Source organism: Leptinotarsa decemlineata, unplaced genomic scaffold, assembly GCF_025532065.1.
Source record: "Leptinotarsa decemlineata unplaced genomic scaffold, Ldec_3_MD MMD2_tig00000218_RagTag_RagTag, whole genome shotgun sequence".
NCBI lineage: Eukaryota > Metazoa > Arthropoda > Insecta > Coleoptera > Chrysomelidae > Leptinotarsa > Leptinotarsa decemlineata.
In genome coordinates this window covers 1539999-1561360 of record NW_027412545.1, presented here as the reverse complement: position 1 = coordinate 1561360, position 21362 = coordinate 1539999, and the positions used below count along the sequence as shown (strand labels likewise).

At 37.0% G+C, this 21362-nt stretch overlaps 1 protein-coding gene across 3 annotated transcripts in view; it reads right to left on the bottom strand.

Moving 5' to 3' along the window:
- Positions 1–21362, bottom strand: part of Pgm2a (phosphoglucomutase 2) — a 51317-nt gene that overhangs the window by 19342 nt on the left and 10613 nt on the right. For all 3 annotated transcript variants that reach the window (XM_074173208.1, XM_074173211.1, XM_074173209.1), the window contains 2 exons: positions 7470–7811; positions 3880–4048 (listed from right to left, as the gene is read on the bottom strand). In XM_074173208.1, coding sequence (XP_074029309.1) covers positions 3880–4048; positions 7470–7789 — 489 coding nt within the window. In that variant the 5' untranslated portion in view covers positions 7790–7811. The remainder of the gene's footprint in view (positions 1–3879; positions 4049–7469; positions 7812–21362) is intronic.

The window sequence follows — 21362 nt, the reverse complement described above, 5'->3', positions numbered from 1 at the left end:
TGACGATGACAGACCCAGGTTCCACAAGTTGAATGATGCTTTCAAACCATTTTTCAAACACCTCCGCATTCATCTCTTCATGATAGTCGCCTGTTTTCTTAGATTTAAATATTAATTCACCATTTGGTAAAAATCCACTGTCGCTTCCTATATGCGTAACTATCAGACGACTACCTTTTCCAGATGGCTGTTTTAACCCAACTGATAAACCTTCAATAAAGGCTTGTCGTGCACTTGTTATATCATCATCCTGCCATACTTTTTTGACCGTATGTCCTTGATTAACCCATGTCTCCTCCATGAAGTACAATTTTTTTTTGAGCTTCCGAAATTCATCAATTTTTCTTAGATAGTTTCTTCTCCATGCTATTATTTCTTGACGTTCAATGAGAATGCTTTTCCTGTGAACTTTTCCGTACGTAAATTTCATTTCGTGTACAAGTTTCCTAAAAGTTTCTTTACCCATTTTTGGGACCAATTCATGATCACTAAGTGCCTCCAGAACTGTTTGTAGTGTGGGCAGCTCATTTCTGAAAAAGAAACTGTGAATAGTTCTGCGTATACTGGTTTTGGCTTCTTCATCAACTGTGATTTTTTTTTCGTCCGCTACTAGTTTTTGGCGTTTGTACGTCCCCATGAATTTCTGCTTCTCTTAGTATTTTGTAAATCGATGATTTTGGTACACCGGTATAATCAGAGCACATATCAACTAATTTATCTTTTATAATTGTGGAACTTAATGATGTAGAAATGCCCGGTTGGTTATTCGGAGGTACACACGTAGAATTACAGCACATATGCACAAAGTCATCTTTTGGTGGCTGATGATCTCTTTCAAGACAGTGAAATACTCGCAGTACAATTTGTTTTTCTCTTACTGACCGAGACTCCGACCGTTTTACCTTTTTCGACGTGGAAGGCCCGACCATGTCTCCCATTTTTTGAGTAGTTTGAGAACGGTGTAGAAATATAATTATGTAACGCTTAAACACTTATTAGCACTATTATTTTCACTAATTGTTATCACAACACGTCGATTGCTGACTAACTTAACTGTAAAACGTACAATTCACGCTGTATAATTCACAAACCAATGATACGCTCATGGCTGCAAGTACATTAGTGAGGACTGCAACGATGAGATGGAAGTTACGGTAAAGTGACAAAGACAGAAATATCGTTGCGTACAGCGTTGCCACTAGTTGTAATAAATATCTAACACTATACAGAAAATAATGAATTTTAACTGATCAGTAATCAGGAAATGTATAAGTATTACTCATTACAAGCTCATTACTGATTTTTGTCATAAATAATACCTTTTAATCGTACTAGTATTGTGTATTATCTATAATTTGCCACAACCTACAACTCTACTGCTTACTATATTTTGATTCTGCTATAAACTGGTAACGTAAAATTTAGATATGACAACGCGCTTTATTCTCAATCATTATTGGTTTTACTATAGATCCAAGAATGAAAATAGTAATTCAAATCGAGTGCCTCCACCGAGAGTGAATAACCCTTCTTTACAGTTGAGTACTATTGAACTTGATCAAAGCATGTCTCTCAAACCAGGGCAAAGTGTGAGGTGTATGTTGAAAAGATTTGAAGATGACAGTGAGTCAATTATAATAGATGAGCCACAGGCGAATAATGATTAGTAGTCGATTATTTGAATTAATTAATTGAGTAATTTTTCGAGCTCAGCAAGTTCTGGGCCCGAACTGTGCTTGAAAAATCACTTGAAAGTATATTATTGAACTGGCCAGTCGAAAGGAAAAATAAGAATCAATCAACTAATCAAAAATATACTTCATTGTCGAATATTGTCTTTAATTGACTAAGCAGTAGTACATGGCTGTTTTATTATTTTTTTTCTCAATTTCAACAAATCAATATAGACGAATATTTTCAGGACACATGTAACAAGTACGAGTATTTATGTTTATCTTTTTTTGTACTCATTACATGAAGTTACGTTATTATTGAAATAATCTTGTTTAACTAGCCGGTAGCCGTATGATGTACCGATATTATGAATTTTCAATTCCCAGTCAAAAGTTGTTATTTTGATTATTTCGTCATTTGACTTACATTCCATTATATTTAAGTAATCCTAAAATGATTGTTATCTAAAGAACTTACTGGCGTTTTGTTTTATATTGTTTCATGTGGAGCCGATAGGGCCAACCATACCTAAAACAGACATGACAGAAAGATGGTCCACCATGGAAATCCAGTGGAAACCCCAAGTATAGGAGTCTCTTTCCAGCGAGTACCGAATCCAAGATAAACCCACCCGTAGAAGATGAGATGAACCATTCAAACCCTATGGCAAATTGGACAGATTCAGACCAGAAATTCCAATGCTATATGGAACTCGGTTACTGGGTCATTGCACGATACTAACAAAAGTAACACCACATAAAGACCACTTAATGAACAAACGGAAGTTACAAGCCAACCATCGATGGACTATTCACCGTAGATAACTGGCGATCCATTGATCCACTATCGATCTAATTCAAATGAGAGGTATACAACAAATAAAATAGATGAAACGTGGGTGTTTGAACCTCAAAATGTCGAAAGTCTTCTGAATTGAGTAGGTTGACGGATGAGATATTAGACAGAATCAGGCCTCAGTATTGCAGCATGGACATCTAGCGGCAGGTAGTACAGTTGCTGTGGAAGCGATTCGGCGCAGTCTAAGAGACAGGCCATCATAGACTTTTTAACGTAAAGGTGAAGTGTTAGTGACTTTGCATGTGGTTGGACCTCATGTATGGACTCTTATCTTTACAAATTCACTTATATTATTGATATGAAATATTAAATTTTTTTTTATAGGAGTTTAGATAAGAACGATAATTTTTTTTCTCATTTTCTCATTCCATTGATACTGATACTGATTTAGTTAATTTTTCCTACATATAGGATACACAGGATATTTCATACAGCATTTTGCACGAAAAAATCCAAAAATGTTAACTGTCTTATTTCATTGAGGTTGTTTTAGATAAGTATTTAGGTAGAAAGTTTTTAAAAGCGGGGTCTGCTTTTCACGGGTGGTGGTGTCAAAAGCCAAATTGTCAAAAATAGTAATTTTCGAAAATATTCAATTTTCCAAATTTATAGTCTCAGTGCACCGCACTGTAAGGGTCGATCTAGTAAAAAATAATTTACATAAATAAAAGTTATGATATACGGCAATTAGCGATAATGCCATAATGCTGATTGGCAATATTAGACTTCGACCTAAAATCGGGAACAAGAATGTGTGGGATTTTATTCATTCGGTTGCCACATTCTAGAGAGAACACATCCATCACCCCTGAAAATGTATTTGAATTTTTTTATTTGTATTATTGGCTTGTTGAACAATATATTTGAAACATTGTAACATTGTTGAGGGTTATGTTGTAACTTCATTGTAATAAACTCCAATATTTTTTATTTATGATTATTATTTTTATATAAATCCTACCATTTGAGTTAACCCCCAACTCGCGAGCCATTTGGTCCGCGACAATATTCTTACATATAGGCAGGTCGCACAGGCCAAAAGTGACATGGATAATGGCGTGGAAGTATAGTGAAGAATTGAAAGACCTGGCGGACTGGAAAAGGTTGACTTTGCACCTACTTTAACACAGCAGGGTTCAGCTCAGAATGATTTCGGGGCAATTAACCTGACACTGATCATTCGGGGATTGAAGAATTAGCAGATTCTATAACTTTCGAGATTCCTGATAAGACTTTGAAACATTCAATGTTAATACTCCATAAATCGTATGGTATGTAAAATGATAGACTGAGGGGCAGAACCGATTTCAAAACAAAAATGGTAAATATGTATTCGATAGTACTGACCTTGTAACCGTTATCCTCTTTTGGATTGTGAGATGCTGTTATCATAATACCACTGGCACATTTGTATTTTCTGACAGAGAATGGAATGAACGGTGTGGGAACCACTTCGCTGAAGAGTTTCACGGGATGACCAGCATGAAGGAAAATTGATGCTGTCAGTTCTGCCCACCTAAAAAAATACATAAAATGAAGGGAAATATCTCCTGCTGATACATTTCGAATCCAGTATGTTTATTCATCCAGGCTTTCCAATGTGTTATCTAGAGATTTCGTCCATTGGAACCTCGGACGAAAAACCTGTTTTCGTCTGAGGTTTTGAGAACTGAAAGGTATTATCTCCTAAAAAGGTCACCAATCAAACAAGATATGAAGATAACAAGGATATGAATTTTATTTTTTCATTTCTAGGCACAATTTGTGAATACAAGTTACTGACTAATTGGACTTATCAGTGGTTTATATCACGCAGTAACTTTTTGGGGTGAATTTTTCAGTTTGGTCTTTATCAAACTTTAGCAGATTCTCTATTGATTCAGCTTTGTTTATTTTTTTCAGATCGTGGAAGATTCAATAATACCCAACAAACCTCAAAATACACTGACTCCTGCACAAAACATGCCAAATAATATCAGTTGTTTGCTGGGATAAAATCATCTGCCATTTTTCAGGACGCAACAGCATTTATTCATCTTAGTCGCGTTTTTTTACGAAGCGTAGAATGTCCTGATAATAACTCAGAAGCTTATATTCGGCCTAAAATTGCACAAGAAATATCACAGTATCCGCTGTTTGAATCCAATTCAGTTTCGTGAAAATTGTTCTGATAACCTTGCTCATCCAAGATAAACGAGGGTTCCTACAGTGATGTGTGTTGCAAAGCCGAGGATTCGACATCGACTTCCGAATGAGAAATCGCTTTGTCTTTCTCTGCAGCTTCCACTACGTGGGCTAGATTTAACTTTGATCATTTACGATGTCGATGTAATCATGATGTCCGTGTCAATTAATGGTTCGTACAGAGCAAACTACCACTGGTAGTTTGCTTTTAGTAGTATGCACTGTAAGGTTACAACTAGAGCGCTATGGCCAACAAACCCAGAAAATATCTTTGACACAATTTCTTCAGTTTTTCTCTCAGATGGTCTCTAGGTGAAGGTTTTCTCATTTGAGATACCGAGTGGGGTTTCCCAGTGCTCTTTATATTTCTTATTGACCAATTACCTGATCTGATTCTGAATGTTGCATTCACACATATAGTTTAGGGCCAATACTCGTATGTGAAGTAGATGAAATGTTTCTGAAACACTGACATCAAGTTAGAGTCAACCTGTTTCTGACCGCCAGTTGTTACAATCCTTCACGAGATTCCCAGACTGTTTTTGAGTATTAAACACCTGAGTGTAGCCTATCTGTCTTTAGGAATATTGACCCACTCATTGCATTAAGGTCCTTAATTGACGTTCTTTGTAGATTTCAGGTCTAGCACCCTAAATGTTGATACCTTCACAGCTTGTTCAAGGCCCACGAAGTTGATAAACCCTATCTAACACATTTATCAGTTTTTTCTTCGCGAGTATCCTGGAACTCAGTAATAGAGTCAAGCTATTCCGGTCAGCCTCTTTCTTCAGTTTTTCACGGCTATCCCAGACCCGCTCGACATTACTCTTGGGTTCATCAATACAGGCTGGCTGTCTATAAGAATATTGATCCGCTCATTTCATTGAAATCAATATTCCTGGGACATTACAAGAGTACATACACTTCCGCCTGAAAGACGGATGTGTATTGGTCAAGCGGTAGCTTGGGTGAAATATTCTCTCCGGAGATTATTCACCAACAATCTTCGTTTTTCGACTCATCTGCATATCAGACACATTTTCGGGATGACTGACCATTATCCATTCTTCAAGATTTGTAACTGTGAACCTGAAGTTTATGTCGAAAGTGTACTTTGGTATCATGTGATCCGTGAACATATTTGATGTGTTCTTTCACACATACCAATATTCCAATGTTGGCCCATTTTTTTGTATCTCGATGAATTTTCCTTGTCTGAATTGACCCACTCTTGCCTCACCCTACATTAAAAGATTCAAAGAGGGATATTTAAAATATCTGTAATGCTTCTGTTAGTGTGGTTCAATCATCGCCCTGTCTTCAAAATGTAGTCTTTGTCTTCGATGCGGAGGGTAAAGAATAAATTATTCCTAGGTATCAATGTTTGACACATATTAATGGGGTTCGATATTTCCACATTCTATAAACATTGTGATTCATTAGCAATTGTCATCCTAACGTGAAGATCTGAAAGAGATTCCTCAGTGCCGATAAAATTATGATGATGATCTACGAGTCTGAAAATGTTTTGATCAATATGCCACAATACCAGAGTCTACAAGTCTACATTCACGAAACAATTTCAGAGAGCGCTGATTTTAACTGTAATAGCTCTCATCAGTTCTGCCGAGGCAGATCATGAATACAACATTTGAACTTTTTTTCTCCACAAAGACAATCATGACCAGTAAGTGAGCATGACAAGATGATGAATACGGAATACTCGATATCGACATAAAACTTAAACCACCCTTATCAGAAATGAACGAGGAACCCAATGTCGGCAAGCATATTTGTTCCAGCAACATTGTTCTCACCCGAAAGTTCAGATGACCAGATCTGTCGGAGTTTGTGTTGATACTCGCCACGAAGAGAGTTCTTCACTACTGTTACATCTTGTGAGTAGCGTTGTTCCACGCCGAGGTGAGTATACGTCTTTCCGGCATCCAGATGGTGTAGAATGCTTCCATCTATGAGTAGCACATCCTTTGCGTAGTCTTCCCGCATCGACCTATCTTGAGATGGACCATTGCACATTTGCCTATCCCGTATTTCATACCGATAGCACCGTGTACTCTTTCACCACCCTCAACGAATAATATGGATCTCTTTCTCCAGAAGCATAAAGTTTCAGATCATCCATATAAAACAAATGGATGACCTTATGCCTCCGGTTTCCAGGGGTACCACACTTATATCTTCGAACATTTTTAAGTGCAATGGATAAGAGCAAAAGTGAGTTGCAGAAGAGAAGGAGAATGAGAAAACTTCACTGCAATACACCTTTTTGAAAGTGACCCATCCTGTTTGGACTCTAGCCTGACCAGATGTTATGTAAAGCGAGTCCGCCAGACTAGTATTAGTTGTTTAACGCATCTCACTATATTTTGGGGTATCGCAAGCATTTGAGCAAATGCAAGCAATTATTATCATCATTATATCATTTCATCAAAAAAAATACAATCAAGAAGTCAATAAAACTAAAAATGCATTTTTAAGGAGCTCAAGAGAGTCCTATGGTCTGGGGTTCGCGGTTAAACAGTGACCTTAAATGGTGGAAATACCATGTATTAGAATCGAAGGAGCGCTAACGAATATTTTTGTAGTGCATTCTCAATCATTTTTCCAGCCCTTGTTATAGCTTCAATTAATTAAATTTTTAAAAAACCCAACTATTTTCCATGGCTCCATATAATCCTCAATAAGCGTTTTTTTCAACCAGACAATTGCACTATACCACAATAGAAACTCACCTTTTACTGTTATGCCTCCCATCATACCCGATGACAATTCCATTTTGTTTCAACAGTTCGCCATCAGATTTCTCCAAGTATTTCAGTAAACCTTGTCCAGTTTGAATAATCACTAAATCATTCATGCAAGCATATCCGACGGACATTCTTCCTCTCAATCCCGCTGTGCCGAAAGATATCCTTTTCAGAAGAATCCGTGATAACTCATCTGTTTTCTTTTGGGACACTAAGTCCCTCAAGGCGGATAGAGTATTTTCATTTTTGTCCCACTTCAACCATTCGGCGATTTTTGCATCGAGATCACAACTGGCGTTGCACATGACAGGAATGTTTTTTAATGTACTGTAACAGATATCGGTATCAGTATCACATTGAAAGTAAGAAAAGAGGTGGAAAAGTATTCCTCACTTGATAAGAAATCAGTTGTTTGTCAATTGATCAGGGCCGGCGTACCTATTAGGTGACCACCTATAGCGCCAATTCTACATTTTATTTAGAAAGTTCAAATAACATTTGATGGAAATGACCATAATAAGTAAACAACTACAGTAGTTCGATTCGGCAACTACGCAATATTTTCCAGAAAAATGTCTGTGACGAAGGGTTTGAAAACCATGCAGGAGAAGTGTCAGAGGCATTGCACATTCAAGGGGGATTGATCCCCTCCCCGAAAGTTCTACAAGCAACGGCTATACAAAAATTATATCAAATACAACGATTGGCTTGTTCAAAAATCACAGGAGTCATGAGAATAACACCAACCGCGGCAATGGAATTAATTATTGGTCTGTCCCCTCTGGACCTGTACGTTAAGAAGGTTGTGTTGATGACCATGTTACGATTGCTCACGGCTGCTGTAAACCTTGAAGTAGAAATAGGTCAATTAAGGCTGAGCCTATGGCGAGAAGCGCATACTGCGCAACTTCTGCTGCAGGCAACCAGTGATGCAATTGTACCCAGGTTTGTGTTCAACAAACCCTACAAAATACAAATAAAACAGAACACAAAGTCAAATGCTACAAATGTAATAGGCATATATACAGACGGCTCAAAAACCAAAGGAGGCTCAGGATGTGGAGTGTACTTCAAATCACTAAGCCTAAGGATTGGACGGAGAATGGGAAAAAATACCAACGTGGTTCAAACAGAACTGGCTGGTATCTCAATCGCCGCAAAAGAAATAACCAGGAAAGGAATTTCTGGCAAAAAATAACAATCTGCACTGATAGCAGGTTCAAATCTAGCGAACTTTTGGTAGAGGTAGTGAGTTTGTATCGCGGATTGATCAATTGATTATTGTTTCTTGTATTATAGTTATGCGTATCGAGTGAGTATGGTAGATACCAATGTTCTTGTGGACCTGTAATAGGTAATAAAAAATATATGCTGAATATAGTGACATAATTTTGAATTCATAATTCGGTGATGTAGTTTCTACAAGATTCCTTATATCCCACGCCTTTTTCTGTGTTCGGAGAACTTTAAGTGAGACACTAGAGTTTCCCCTTAGTCGTATACCATAAGTAATGTGTGAATTGAACAGGGCAAAGTAAGATATTCTCAATACTTCGACACTGGTTACTTTTTTCAGTTGTCTTAGGAGATAGAGTTGATTAGAAAGTTTAGAGCACAGTTGGTCAACATGACAGTTCCATTTTAAAGAATGATCCAAGGTTATACCCAAAAGTTTAACTTTATTAGCAGAGTTCTCACGACAGTTAGTTGAAATGAAAATCCTTTGGCATTTATTAGGGTTTTGTTTCAATTTGTTTGTTAGAAATCATTCGTCCGCTCTACGCTCCGCCAATTCCATTGAATTTGACAATATTTCCTTATTAACATGTGATTCGTATATAGTTAAATCATCTGCAAACATCATGCATGATGACGGTGACAAGTTTTGCGGTAGGTCATTGATATATAAAATAAATAGGAGAGGACCTGATACAGATCCTTGGGGTACCCCATGTTTGATGATTCGAAACTCTGATTGAGAATCCTGGTATTGCACTGTCTGGAATCTGTTGGTAAGGTAGAAGGAGAAAAATTCGTAAGCTGATCCACGTATTCCGTAATATTCGAATTTCTGAAGAAGTATCGTATGAAAAACACAGTCAAAAGCCTTGCTGAGGTCGCAGTGTCATGGCAATTACTTTACCTGCTTCAAGGCTCCCAACTATGTCGCTCACCACCTCCTCCACGGCTTGAACCGTGGATCTACAACTTCTGAAACCGAACTGTCTATTATTTAGAATTTTAAATTTTTCTAAGTACAGTATTAATCTGTTTTTCACAATGTCAATCCACCGTAGAATTGACATCGACACCGAGGAGGTAATTCATTTGTTTGCTGCAAAGAAAGCTAAAAAACTAAATTTGATTTTGTAAAAAGATGTTGATATTTCCGTAATGGTTTTCTAATAAATATATGATCATATAACACAATTTTCTTTTTTGTGATATACTGTTTGGAACCTTTGGTGTAGTAATGAATATTACCGGAGTTTTTCCCAACACCAAATCGTTATTTATCAGCAACCGAAGACTTAATAGGAATATTTACGTGAACAAAATTTGGAAAAACTGAATATTTTTTACAGCTCTTTAGAAACCAAATATCTGCTTGTATTAATCTAATTTTAGTTGAATACTTACGATACAGATTCAGTTCCGTTGATCTGGCCGTCATTATGTACTTGTGATATACTGTTTGGAACCTTTGGTGTAGTAATGAATATTACCGGAGTTTTTTATTTTATCTTCCTCTTGAAGATGATCACTTGGTGATCGAAACACGTGTCGAGGTGTAAAAATAACGATTTGGTGTTGGGAAAAAAATTCCGGTAATATACAATTTTCTTTCTTTCTTTATTTTTATATTTCATGTTTTTCTACTGTTCCACCGAACCAACCCCCCCACCCCTCCCCCGAAATTGTTTTCTGGTTACGGCCTTGTTGCACATATCATATGAGAATGGAAAATAACCAAATATGTTAAGGAGGTCAAAAAAGCAATTTGTTGAGTAAAATGATGGATCTAATTTAACTTTAGAGGAGCATTTCAAAGTAAACATTTAGTAAACTGTTCTGGACAGGGCCAAAAATTCAATTGGATAGAAGTTTAGACAGCTACACCAGTAACGTCTGTGTTTGGAGTATTGACTGAGATTGTAGAGTTACGAGAATGAAATGAATCGAAATCTTTGCTCAGTGATTGCATGGAATTGGAATCAGTGTTGCCAATGAAAGATTCGAACGACATTGAAGGTCTCCAAAAAGTTGACGATGATAAAATTGTAAAATCATCTTGAAGAAGAAAGGCAAGGTAAATGTACAACTTCAAAGTGAAACGAAGACCTGAGACCTCGAATGAAAAAAAAAAACACCAATGAACACTTTGTTAGGTAGAATTCAGAGTTGGCAAAAGTCTTTTTTTTTTAATCATTGATTTTTGAAAAATTATGAAAAAACTGATTCTGTATTCTTTAAATCAATTTCTCCAATAAATACCCTTCAATTATTATTTTATTTCGCAAAAGAAATTTACTTGAAAATTTATTGATTCTGAAGTCTGATCGGAAAATATAAAATAAGTAGTTATAAAATGTATTTGACTGAATTATTTGAGATAATTTTTATTTCAATCTCCTGACAGGACAAATCCTATTTCAAAATGACTGGGCTTGGATTGGTTGGTATAAACTGCTGGTCATAATAAAAGGAAAACATTTTTTCAACAAAAAATGAAACTGTTATATCTTGAAAATAAAATTATATTTTGAGATGCGTTTTTGAAGCTCTTTCGACAAATTCCCTCTAGTATCTTGTTGTGGCAGTATACAGGTGAATTATTCATATATCGTATATAAATGTATACATTTTTTTAAAATTTCATTTGTTCCAGAAATTGATATTTTTTTTAACTTTATTATTTAGTATTAAATCTAATACGAAAACCAGTGTGACTAAAAACGGAAAATTGTCATTTTTACTTCATTTGTGTAGATACTTTCCATTTATCTTTCGAATATAAAGGTTTTTCTTTTGAAAAATTACTTTATTTTTTCAAAATCGTTACTTTTGTTCGATAACTTATAGTTCATTTTTTTATAATTTTCATTTTCGTCGAAATTGAAATAAATGCTTGATTTCATAGTTTTTATTCAAATCAATGATACAAATTTCAAATGTCAGTTAAAAATCGCAATTCAAATCATGATTTATATAACTTTAAGTAAAAAATAGGATAATTGAAGAAAAAATTAAACATTAAGAGATTACAAGTCAAGTTAGTTCACAATGTTTCGATTGTGGATACCAACAATCGAAATGTCGTGAAGTAAGTTGGCTTGGAATCTATTAATTTTTATTTTATTATTTTTTGTTAGAAATTCAAAATTCAAAGATTCAATGATAATTTATGCCTTGAGAGTAATATAGCACTTCAGTGATTATTTACGTAGAAGTAATGGTATCTTGAACTAATATAATTAGTACTAAGAGATCAATTTCAAGGGTACTATATTTATATTTTTGGTATACTTCATAATACAATATTTGTTTTTGTGTTTTGGACAAGAATTTGACTTGCAACTCTTTAGTTGGCAAACGGGTATATATCATTTTCCCAAAGGTTGAAAGAATACAGGAGTAGTTTGTTGAATGTAAGGACCCATTCCACCTTCGCAAACCAACTTTTGACAGAGAACCATGAGTTCAAGTATGACTATGACGTAGTACATTTGGAATAGAAAGGTTTGAAACACGATCTTTTCGAATGCGTTGAAATCAATATATTCAAATATTCTGGAAAGTTACTGAATGACTAGATAGAATTAAATTCTTCTCCTCTGTTAAATCTGCTTTCTAATGTAGAAATTGCTAATCAGTTGGTAACATTTCTTTTATACATTTCAATCAGTTTATACCTTGGTTTATTCCTAAACTCGGGTAAAATTATTAGTCATTACGTAGGGAGTTATACTAGGGGTTATACGATGATAATTATGAAGGATTCAGTCAGTATGAACACGCGAAGTTACTTGAATACATTAACTTCAACAATTTCGGTTGTGTCTTCTGACGTTAAACTTATAGTTGCTTCACATTCAATCTTATATGCCTGGGTTGGGAAAATTGTCGAAAAACGTGATTTTTGCCCAGAGCGGAATATTTTGTTGCGCCGGACCTGTATTAAATTATTAAATACGAATAAAGTTTCACAAGCTTTGCATAATATCCATCTCGAGTTATCAAAAAGCAACATACAACAAACATGTATACGTGTGGCGTAGATATGATTAATTGCCAATAGTATCGTCAAAGAGGAATTTTGAAACAATTATAACGAGTAACATTATAAAAATATGTGAATGATGAGTATCTTTGAATCGACCAAAACAACATGAAGCTACCTAATTGGGGATTGCCAATAAGGAGAAACACTGGTTTGAAAGGAAGGCCAAAGAAACCGCTGATACAAGGTGTCGATTTGAAAACTTGTCATGCTCAATATTTTATTTGAAAAAATTGATTGGAAAAATCAGCAATACACAGCAGTTTCATTTTGAAGAAAGGGAGGTTCAATGATCGAGGTGAAATCCGTACTGGGAGTAGATGATACACTTAGAATCTTAAAAAGTGGCAACTAAGTGGCACATCACTCCAAAGAGATTGAAATTTTTCCCGAAGGTACCCTAGTTCATTATTTTTTGTAATTTCAACAGTAGATCAATAGAGTTTACTGAGTCGATTGTAGTTTGTTTATAATTGGAATTATACATCGCACATCCTAGCTTTGAACTTTTTTATCAAACATATTTTAATGTATCAACTTTTATATATACAAAAAAAAATACAAAATTTCCACTATTGATACTAAATCAGTAATTCTGTTCCATTTGGTCCGTTCAGTGATAATCCAAGAAAGGATTGTCCTGATTTTTATTTGAGGACAGATTAAAGTGAGCAGGTAGGTATTCATTTTTAATGAAAGAAATGCATATTATGTGCAATGAAGTCGCGAGTGTTTTGTGGATTTGGTGACAAATCTGAAACTGGTTTGGTGAAACATAGGAAAAGAAATAACCCCAGAGTACTGAAATAAGTTCAAACTGAGGTGTTTTTCGCTGGTTTCGATCGGCAGTCATAGTACAGCGAGGAATGACACACGAGATTGTGAAAAAAGCACTGAAAATACATAAAATGAAGAGACTTCAAGAAGAGAATGAGGATGATTTTGATGAAAAAATATAGTTTTGTGAAACCACACCTTACCTAGCCAAAGCCAACTCTAATCTTGATTTTTATGAATGACAATGTGAATAAACAAAATTATCGTTATGGAGTGACAAAACTCGCAAAAATTAATGTTTGAGCAGATAATCGTTACTGGAAATTTTATGTCCTTTTTTTTGAAGGAAACTAGTACCTATGGTTGGAGAGACCATCAAAATTTCAATAATACACGAGGCAGAAACTCAAATTGATGTAGAAGGTAATTTTGTTTTAGAGAAAGAAATATTTTTACCAGTACTGTGCTTCACCTTGTTATTCTTTTCTCATCCGATAGTGGTTGAGCAAGAGATTTATGTATAGAGGATGGGTAGAAGGAGAGCAGTGAGTGGCCTATGGTATTTTGAAAACATATAGATAGATAGATAGATATTCTCAAAAAAAACAGACATTATTTATACATTTCGTAAATGTTTGAATAAATATACAACAAAAATATTTATGTAATTACTTTAATATTGTAGATTATTTTGTAACTAAACAACATATACACACAAAGCATTAAGCTTGAATGCAGATAAAGTTGTTTTCTTTTCCTATTTTCCTTATTCTACTCCGAATGTTTTATTTTATTAAACAACTAGTACTATGTTGGCTGTATCGCTGCTGTTCCAATGTTTTGACAGAATCAGAATCAACGTAGTTTGGCGTGCGCAGCCTTATAGAACAGCACTTTCAAAAAATTATTCTTCAGCGCCATCTAGTGGCGAGTTACAGAAAAATTGATAGCCTAATAACCTGAAAAATTACTTATACATGTCAAGTTTCATCACGATCGGTTGAGCGATGTAGAAATTTATCACTTACCAACCAACCAACCAACATCCATTTTTATATATATGATTTTAAAATATTGAAATTGTATTAGAAGTCAAATAATTTGATACTAATTTTTTAAAGGATTTATATCCTACTTTTCTTTTCATATTCTGCGGGATATTATTATATATTTTCAGACCCACGTATAAGAAATTGACCTATAGTTTTTGGATTATGAATTCGAATCTTGGATATTCTCAGATTGATATGAAATTATATTTCCGATATATTAAAATCCCTTAGGTAGGTGCCCATTTCAGGTAGTATGAATTGACTTGGATACAAAAATTAGTTGAAATTTCAATAAAAAAAAATATATAAATTTTTTTATTAGTAATATCGTTGATATAAATCCGTTTCGTTCTTTTTTGTAAATTAAGATGAAAAAACAAACAGGTATAAGATATGGTATCACTTTTTGCTGCTCCTAGTAGTTTTTAGACTGTATTGATATATCTAAGGTTTTGTTTTGTTGGTATCACTTTTCGCCACTGGTGGGCTGAATACTGTACGTTTTCTTAGCTTCCTTGGTTTGGTTTTCGGTACCGCTTTGCTTGTTGGTTTCTCGTCTCCAAAATTTTCTTCGTGTGTGTTCGACTCTTCGTTATTATCGTCTCTTTCTTTCTGTTTTTCAATGTTTCTAAGATCTTCTGGAGTGAATTCAGTTTCGTTAACTATTAGCTTGTGGCCAGATATTCTTACACGTTCTTTTTGTATTTTAGCAATTCTGAGATTATTTCTCAATATACGTTGGTCTTCTCTATCCTCTTGACATAAGTCGTTTGTTATTGATATTCCCTTTTCTCTATTTTTTTTTTTAAATTATCAGTATTCCTGAACAGGGTGCGTTTTCTTAAATATGAGATGAATTCAGTAACTTTAGATGAATCTTCTGTTTTACCTGTGGTGTAGAAGTCGTTTATATCACTTTCTTGCAAATCTGTTTCCAGGGTGGGCTTCCAGTTCTTTGAGTATATTTTTAAGAGAGCTTATTTCAGTGCCAAAAATTATTATATTATTTTTCCTCGTTTTGCGTTCCAGGTTGAGGGGTTTATACTTCTTTGTTTAGTGTTTCCACTTCCTTCGTTACTTTGTTAAATTCAACTTTGAGTTCTTCAGTATGCTTTTTATTGGCCTTAATGAACAGTTTGAAGAGTAGTTGATGTTCTGGCGACAATGGATCTCCCATACCGTTGTTGTCAAAGTTATTGGGCTACTTGTTGTTAGTAGAATAAAATCTCTGTATTATTCAAATCTAAAAACTTTTTTTCTATTCGGATTCTTCGTAATGCAGTTAACAAGAACTTTGATCATCGTAGACTACCAGTCAAAATTTCAGATATTTTCACTTTGTCACCTCACACTTTTATATATTATTCCGAGCAGTAGGAAACACGTGCACTCTGCACGAGATCTACACTACACTACACTACACATCCCACCCTATATCTTTCTTTGAGAAATAAATACGAAGAATCGAAAATTTTGCTTTTAAAAGCAACAGCTACTCCCGTAGCTCCTCGTAGGGGAGTAGCTGTTGCTTTCAAAATTATAGAAGAACTACACGTCTAATATAATTTCGATTATCAGATTATCATTTAAATGAAAATCAAAGTATTGGGTCGCCTCTAAGGTAGCTTCGTTCCGACCATTGAGTAACAGAAAGAAAGTTGGTTCTTTTATTTCCACTAAAATAAATTTTGGATTACGAGAAAGAAAAATGTGTTCATTATGTATACCTATCATTCTCCAAAATGATGATTTGTATATAAAACAAAGTCTCAAAACTATATTAGTTACAACATTTAAAACTCGAGACAGATTTCATGATTTTTAATTTGCTAGATGTGTACCCGCCCGGAATGGCAGAATAACTATGAAACATTTTGAATAAAAAAAAAAGACGGAACAAATTTTAGAGTTCGGTTTGTTATGTTATGGCAGTTGTCACGGTGCGCGCAAAGACAAGTGAGATTATGACATCCGTGATTGTGTGTGCATGATTATTTGTCATAATAGTAGCAAATTCAGCAAAAACCATCCCAGTCTTATCAGGAATGCCGTGAGCGATAAGAATGATTATTTCACAACGAAATAACAATGAAATTAGACTGCGGACTATTGCGAATCAATTCACTGCCGATGAAAAATAAGTTGCACGAGAGAAGTGCCGTGCTCAGTGTTCCCAGTTACACTTTTTTGCATTTTCAATATCCTGTTTGGCCCCCCTAGCTACTATTTTACTGTTTGTGAATGAAATTTTAGTGATTACTCGTTTCATTTTCTATATACTGTCTAATAATTATTAAGTAATTGTAATTAGTAGAAATTACTGTTTTTCTGAAACAAAATCTACTGCTACGTATTAAAATGAAATGGCAACACTAGCTGTGGAAATATAGACCCACTTTATTTTTCCCAAACATGACACGAAGAGTCTACAGGGCATAAGTTGGGTGATCCTGCAGGTCACCTGACAGAACCATGTGTTTCAATCCATTATTCAAATATCAACTATGGAGTATCATTGTACTCAGAAAATCATGTAGAAATAAAAAATGTAATAACGTACAGTGTGTTTCAGTTGAAAATCAAAAGTTGATGCCATATAACATGTTGACCTTTTCCCCATTCCGCTTTTCTACCTTCTTATATCTCCTTCTATTATTTTTTTCCTCTTTGAGTGATGGATGATCAATAATAATTTTGTATAATCGGCAGTCACTGATCTTTATTCATATGTTCATATACTCATGTTATTGCTATGCTACTCTAATACCCATATAGAGATTTTTTTTAGGTTAAGAGGAAGAACAATTTAGCAATTATTTGCATGGCTGAGAAAGTTGAACTTCGCTTTCTGCTATAACTTTTTATATGTAGTTAGAACTTGATACTGTGATTTTTTTGTGGTTTTAGTAATCAAGACGTTTATTATTTTTTTTTTCACCGTAGTGTGCGCTGGTCAGGCCCTATCCCCCGAAGCCCCGACACATTCGGGAGGGCGCGCCAGCATAATCAACCAATGACCACTCCCCACACCGTGGGGTAAGTGATCATTGGGTCCGAGAATCATGTGCCCTGAGCAAACGCAGTGACCCAAGAATGACAGCCTTCTGCATCTGTGCGGCTAAGATTTCTGCCTTAGTGCGGCAAGCCGGTATGATTTTTAGATTCGAGAGTAGAGAAGACATCATTCCACCAAGGACTCCAACAATCAGAACGACCATCTTGACAGAGTGATCTGGATAGAGTCTGCGGAGTTCGAAGAGAAAATCTCGATATTTTATCCGTTTTTCCTCCTTTTTTCTGACGATATTCGTCTCGCTAGGAGCTGAAAACTCCACAACAAATATCGTTTTGATCTGGTGGTCGAGAAGGACTACATCAGGCTTATTCGCTTGTATGAGCCTGAGGGTGGGGAACGAATAGTTCCAATAAATTCGGCACTTCTCGTTCCCCACAACGGATTCAATATCCCCCGGAGCGTAGGGCAACACCGGTGTCTCGTCAATACCGTAAGAGTGCCGTAGATGGTAATATAGCACTCTTAGGGCCGCGTTATGTCGATGGATATAGGCCGAGACCGCATATGCTGGACATGCTGATAGCAAGTGCATTAGGGTCTCGGGCGCCTCGCGGCAGGCCCTGCACCTTGTGTCAGGAACCTCTATACCCATCACGCGACTGCGGTAGACTAAGGTGTTGAAGACACCATCCTGGCAAGCCATGATGAACCCCTCAGTTTCCGACTTCAGCCCACTCGACCTGAGAAAAGCGAACGTCAGGCGCTTTGATAAGCCAAGGTCTTCAATGTTATTGAAGAAGACCCCATGCATTGGCTCATCCCTGTGTCTCCGCAGAAGTAAGGTGATCTCTGCGGCTTTTATCTGAGCTTTTTGCTGAACGGGTTCCAACTCGGTGACAGAGTTGTAGTCACCTCGTTCAGAGTCGAAAACTATACCGACTTCATCAGCTGCTCGAGCAGCTGCCCTAAGGAGAAATGCTCCAATTCCTGCTCTCTCATGGTCACGGACCATGCACAGAAGGGGATCCGAACTCCTGACGACTTTACAGGCTGTATCCAGTACCATTCTGTCATGTAGACACTCCAAACTCAAAAGTCCACGACCTCCCTGTTGTCGGGGGAAGTATAACCGTGGAACGGACGATTTGGGATGCAAACTCCTATAGAGATGCATCATTTTTCGGGTCCTTACGTCGAGTTGATACAGCTCCTCCCGAGTCCACTTCACTACTTCAAACGAGTAGAGTAAGATTGGAACGACAAGCATATTTGTTGCAGCTACTTTGTTCTTCCCCGACAGTTCCGATGACCAGATCTGTCGAAGTTTGTGCTGATACTTGCCGCGGAGAGAGTTTTTCACTGCAGTTACCTCATGTGAGTGGCGTTGTTCCACCCCGAGGTAAGTATACGTCTCTCCGGCATCCAGATGGTGTAGGATGCTTCCATCTACGAGCTGCACATCCTCTCCGTAGTCTCCGCATCGTCCTCTTTTGAGATGAACCATTGCACATTTGTCTATCCCGAATTTCATACCGATAGCATGCGTGTACTCTTCCACCACCCTCAAGGACTGATTGAGATCCTTCTCTCCAGAGGCATAAAGTTTAAGATCATCCATATAAAACAAATGTGTGACCTTGTGCCTCCGGTTTCCGGGAGTGCCACAGTTATACCCTCGAGTCTTTCTGAGCGCAACGGATAATGGCAATAGTGATATGCAGAATAGCTGCATCTTGCTTGACCAGATGTTATGGTGAAGCGAGTTCGCCAAAGTGGTATCAGTTGTTCAATGCATCTCACTATGTTGTCGGGTACCGCAAGGCATCTGAGCAAATGCAAGATGAGCTCATGCGAAATTGTATCAAATGCCTTACGGTAATCGATCCAGGCCATAGAGAGGTTACGCTTATATTGTATCGAGTCCTGCATTACACATCTATCGATGAGCAGGTTCTCTTTACATCCAGCGACTCCTCTCTTCGACCCTCTCTGCTCATATATCCGTTCGAACACTCGGTCAACTGCGGTGAGTATTCGTGTGTATAAGATGCTTGTAAACAACTTATAACACGAATTCAAGCATGTTATCGGTCTGTAATTCTTAGGAATCGACAAATCTCCGCTTTTGGGGATAAGAACGGTCCGCCCCTCGACAAACCAATCCGGAATCGGCTGCTCTCCATCGAGCCATGAGTTGAAAACTCTGGCCAGATGGCGGTGGGTACTTGGTAGTTTTTTCCACCAATAAGTGTTCAGCCCATCTGGGCCTGGAGCAGCAAAGTTCTTGGAACCAACGAGGGCCCTTCGAACGTCATCCGGGGTTATCGGGTTGCGCAGTTCATTGGGCTCAGGCTGTCGAAGCTCTCTGTTGAAAGCTTCGAACTGCGCTAGGGCTGGAGTGTCTAAGTTGAGTGGCTGCGGGTGTTCATAGATATCCTTCCAGAAGGATTCCACCTGATCAGCGGTCGGCGGATTATCCACAACACGTGGAGGCTCTTGGAATAAGCGAGAAGGTTTCTCGCGGAACCTAAGGTTTTCCGCGATACTTCTCGCTCGCCTCACTAGTGACTTCTTAGCAGCCACTAGCATTCGTATCCTATCAAGGCAGTGCTGTTTGGTGGTCAGCAGCACGCCTTGGCTTAAAGTGTGATGGATACGTCGTAGATTGGCGGCTATTCGCCGCACTGCGGGCGTGAAAGGCCTGTTGGCTGCCCTGTAATCCATCACACATTGGATACGAGATGCGTGTTGTCTCGCCGACGTGATTTTAGCCTCCATCTTGTGTACACGCCGTTCAATCTTCCGAACCGCAAGGTGGGGATATCGTCCTTCCGATTCGGAAAGCAATTGGACGACGTTATACACGGCGGTGTTGATTTGCCAGATGTCAGCCTCTTCTGTTAGAACACTATGAACCTCCGCATCCAAACGAGCCAGTTCTTGTGGCTTCAGGGGCTTAATCCTGTGGAGCGCCCTGCGTGTTCTGATTGTCGTTTCCATTGGTGGTATGGTGCGAGTCTCCTCTCCAGCCGTGCCAACGGGTGGTAGAACTGCCACTTCTACCACTTCGTTAGCAGGCTGGGAAGGAGCTATATAGCCCTGCCGCCGAAGATAGGATACGTAATCCCTAAGGTTTTGGGCGGAAAAGGCCCTATTATTATTATTATTACTATTATTACTATTATCATTATTATTTTCGGAAAAATCGGAAGATAAAAAATATCCCATTACGTTAAGAAGTGCTTGTTTTTGAGCATATAAAATATTCCAAATTTCGTAAAAATAGCTAAAGAAATAAAAGAAAATGGGGGATGTACCATAGGTTTTTGTCATCCAGTGTAGAGGTTATTTTGTGAACAATTTTTCCAATTAGCTAGCCCCATTTTTCTCTATAACGCTTGGTTATGAAATACCCGAGTCGTACTCAATATCTGAATTCATAAAATCCACATCAGAAGTTTGGCAAGCCACCATTCATACTTAGGTTATTGTTTTCATTATTCGAAGATGTTCACGTGCATCACCTTCAACTTACGGCATGTTGCTGAAACAAATTTTTTACTTCAGGATCATGAATATCATACAAGATGTATCAAATAACCTCCTAAAAATTCTGCATGGGTCTCTGAATTCTAACTTAGTCTTTGACTAGATACCTGCTATTATCTTTCGATTATCCAATTATTTACGTTAACAAAACTTTCATTTCAGTAAATTTTAGTAAAGTAAAAAATGTGTTATTTCATAGAAAT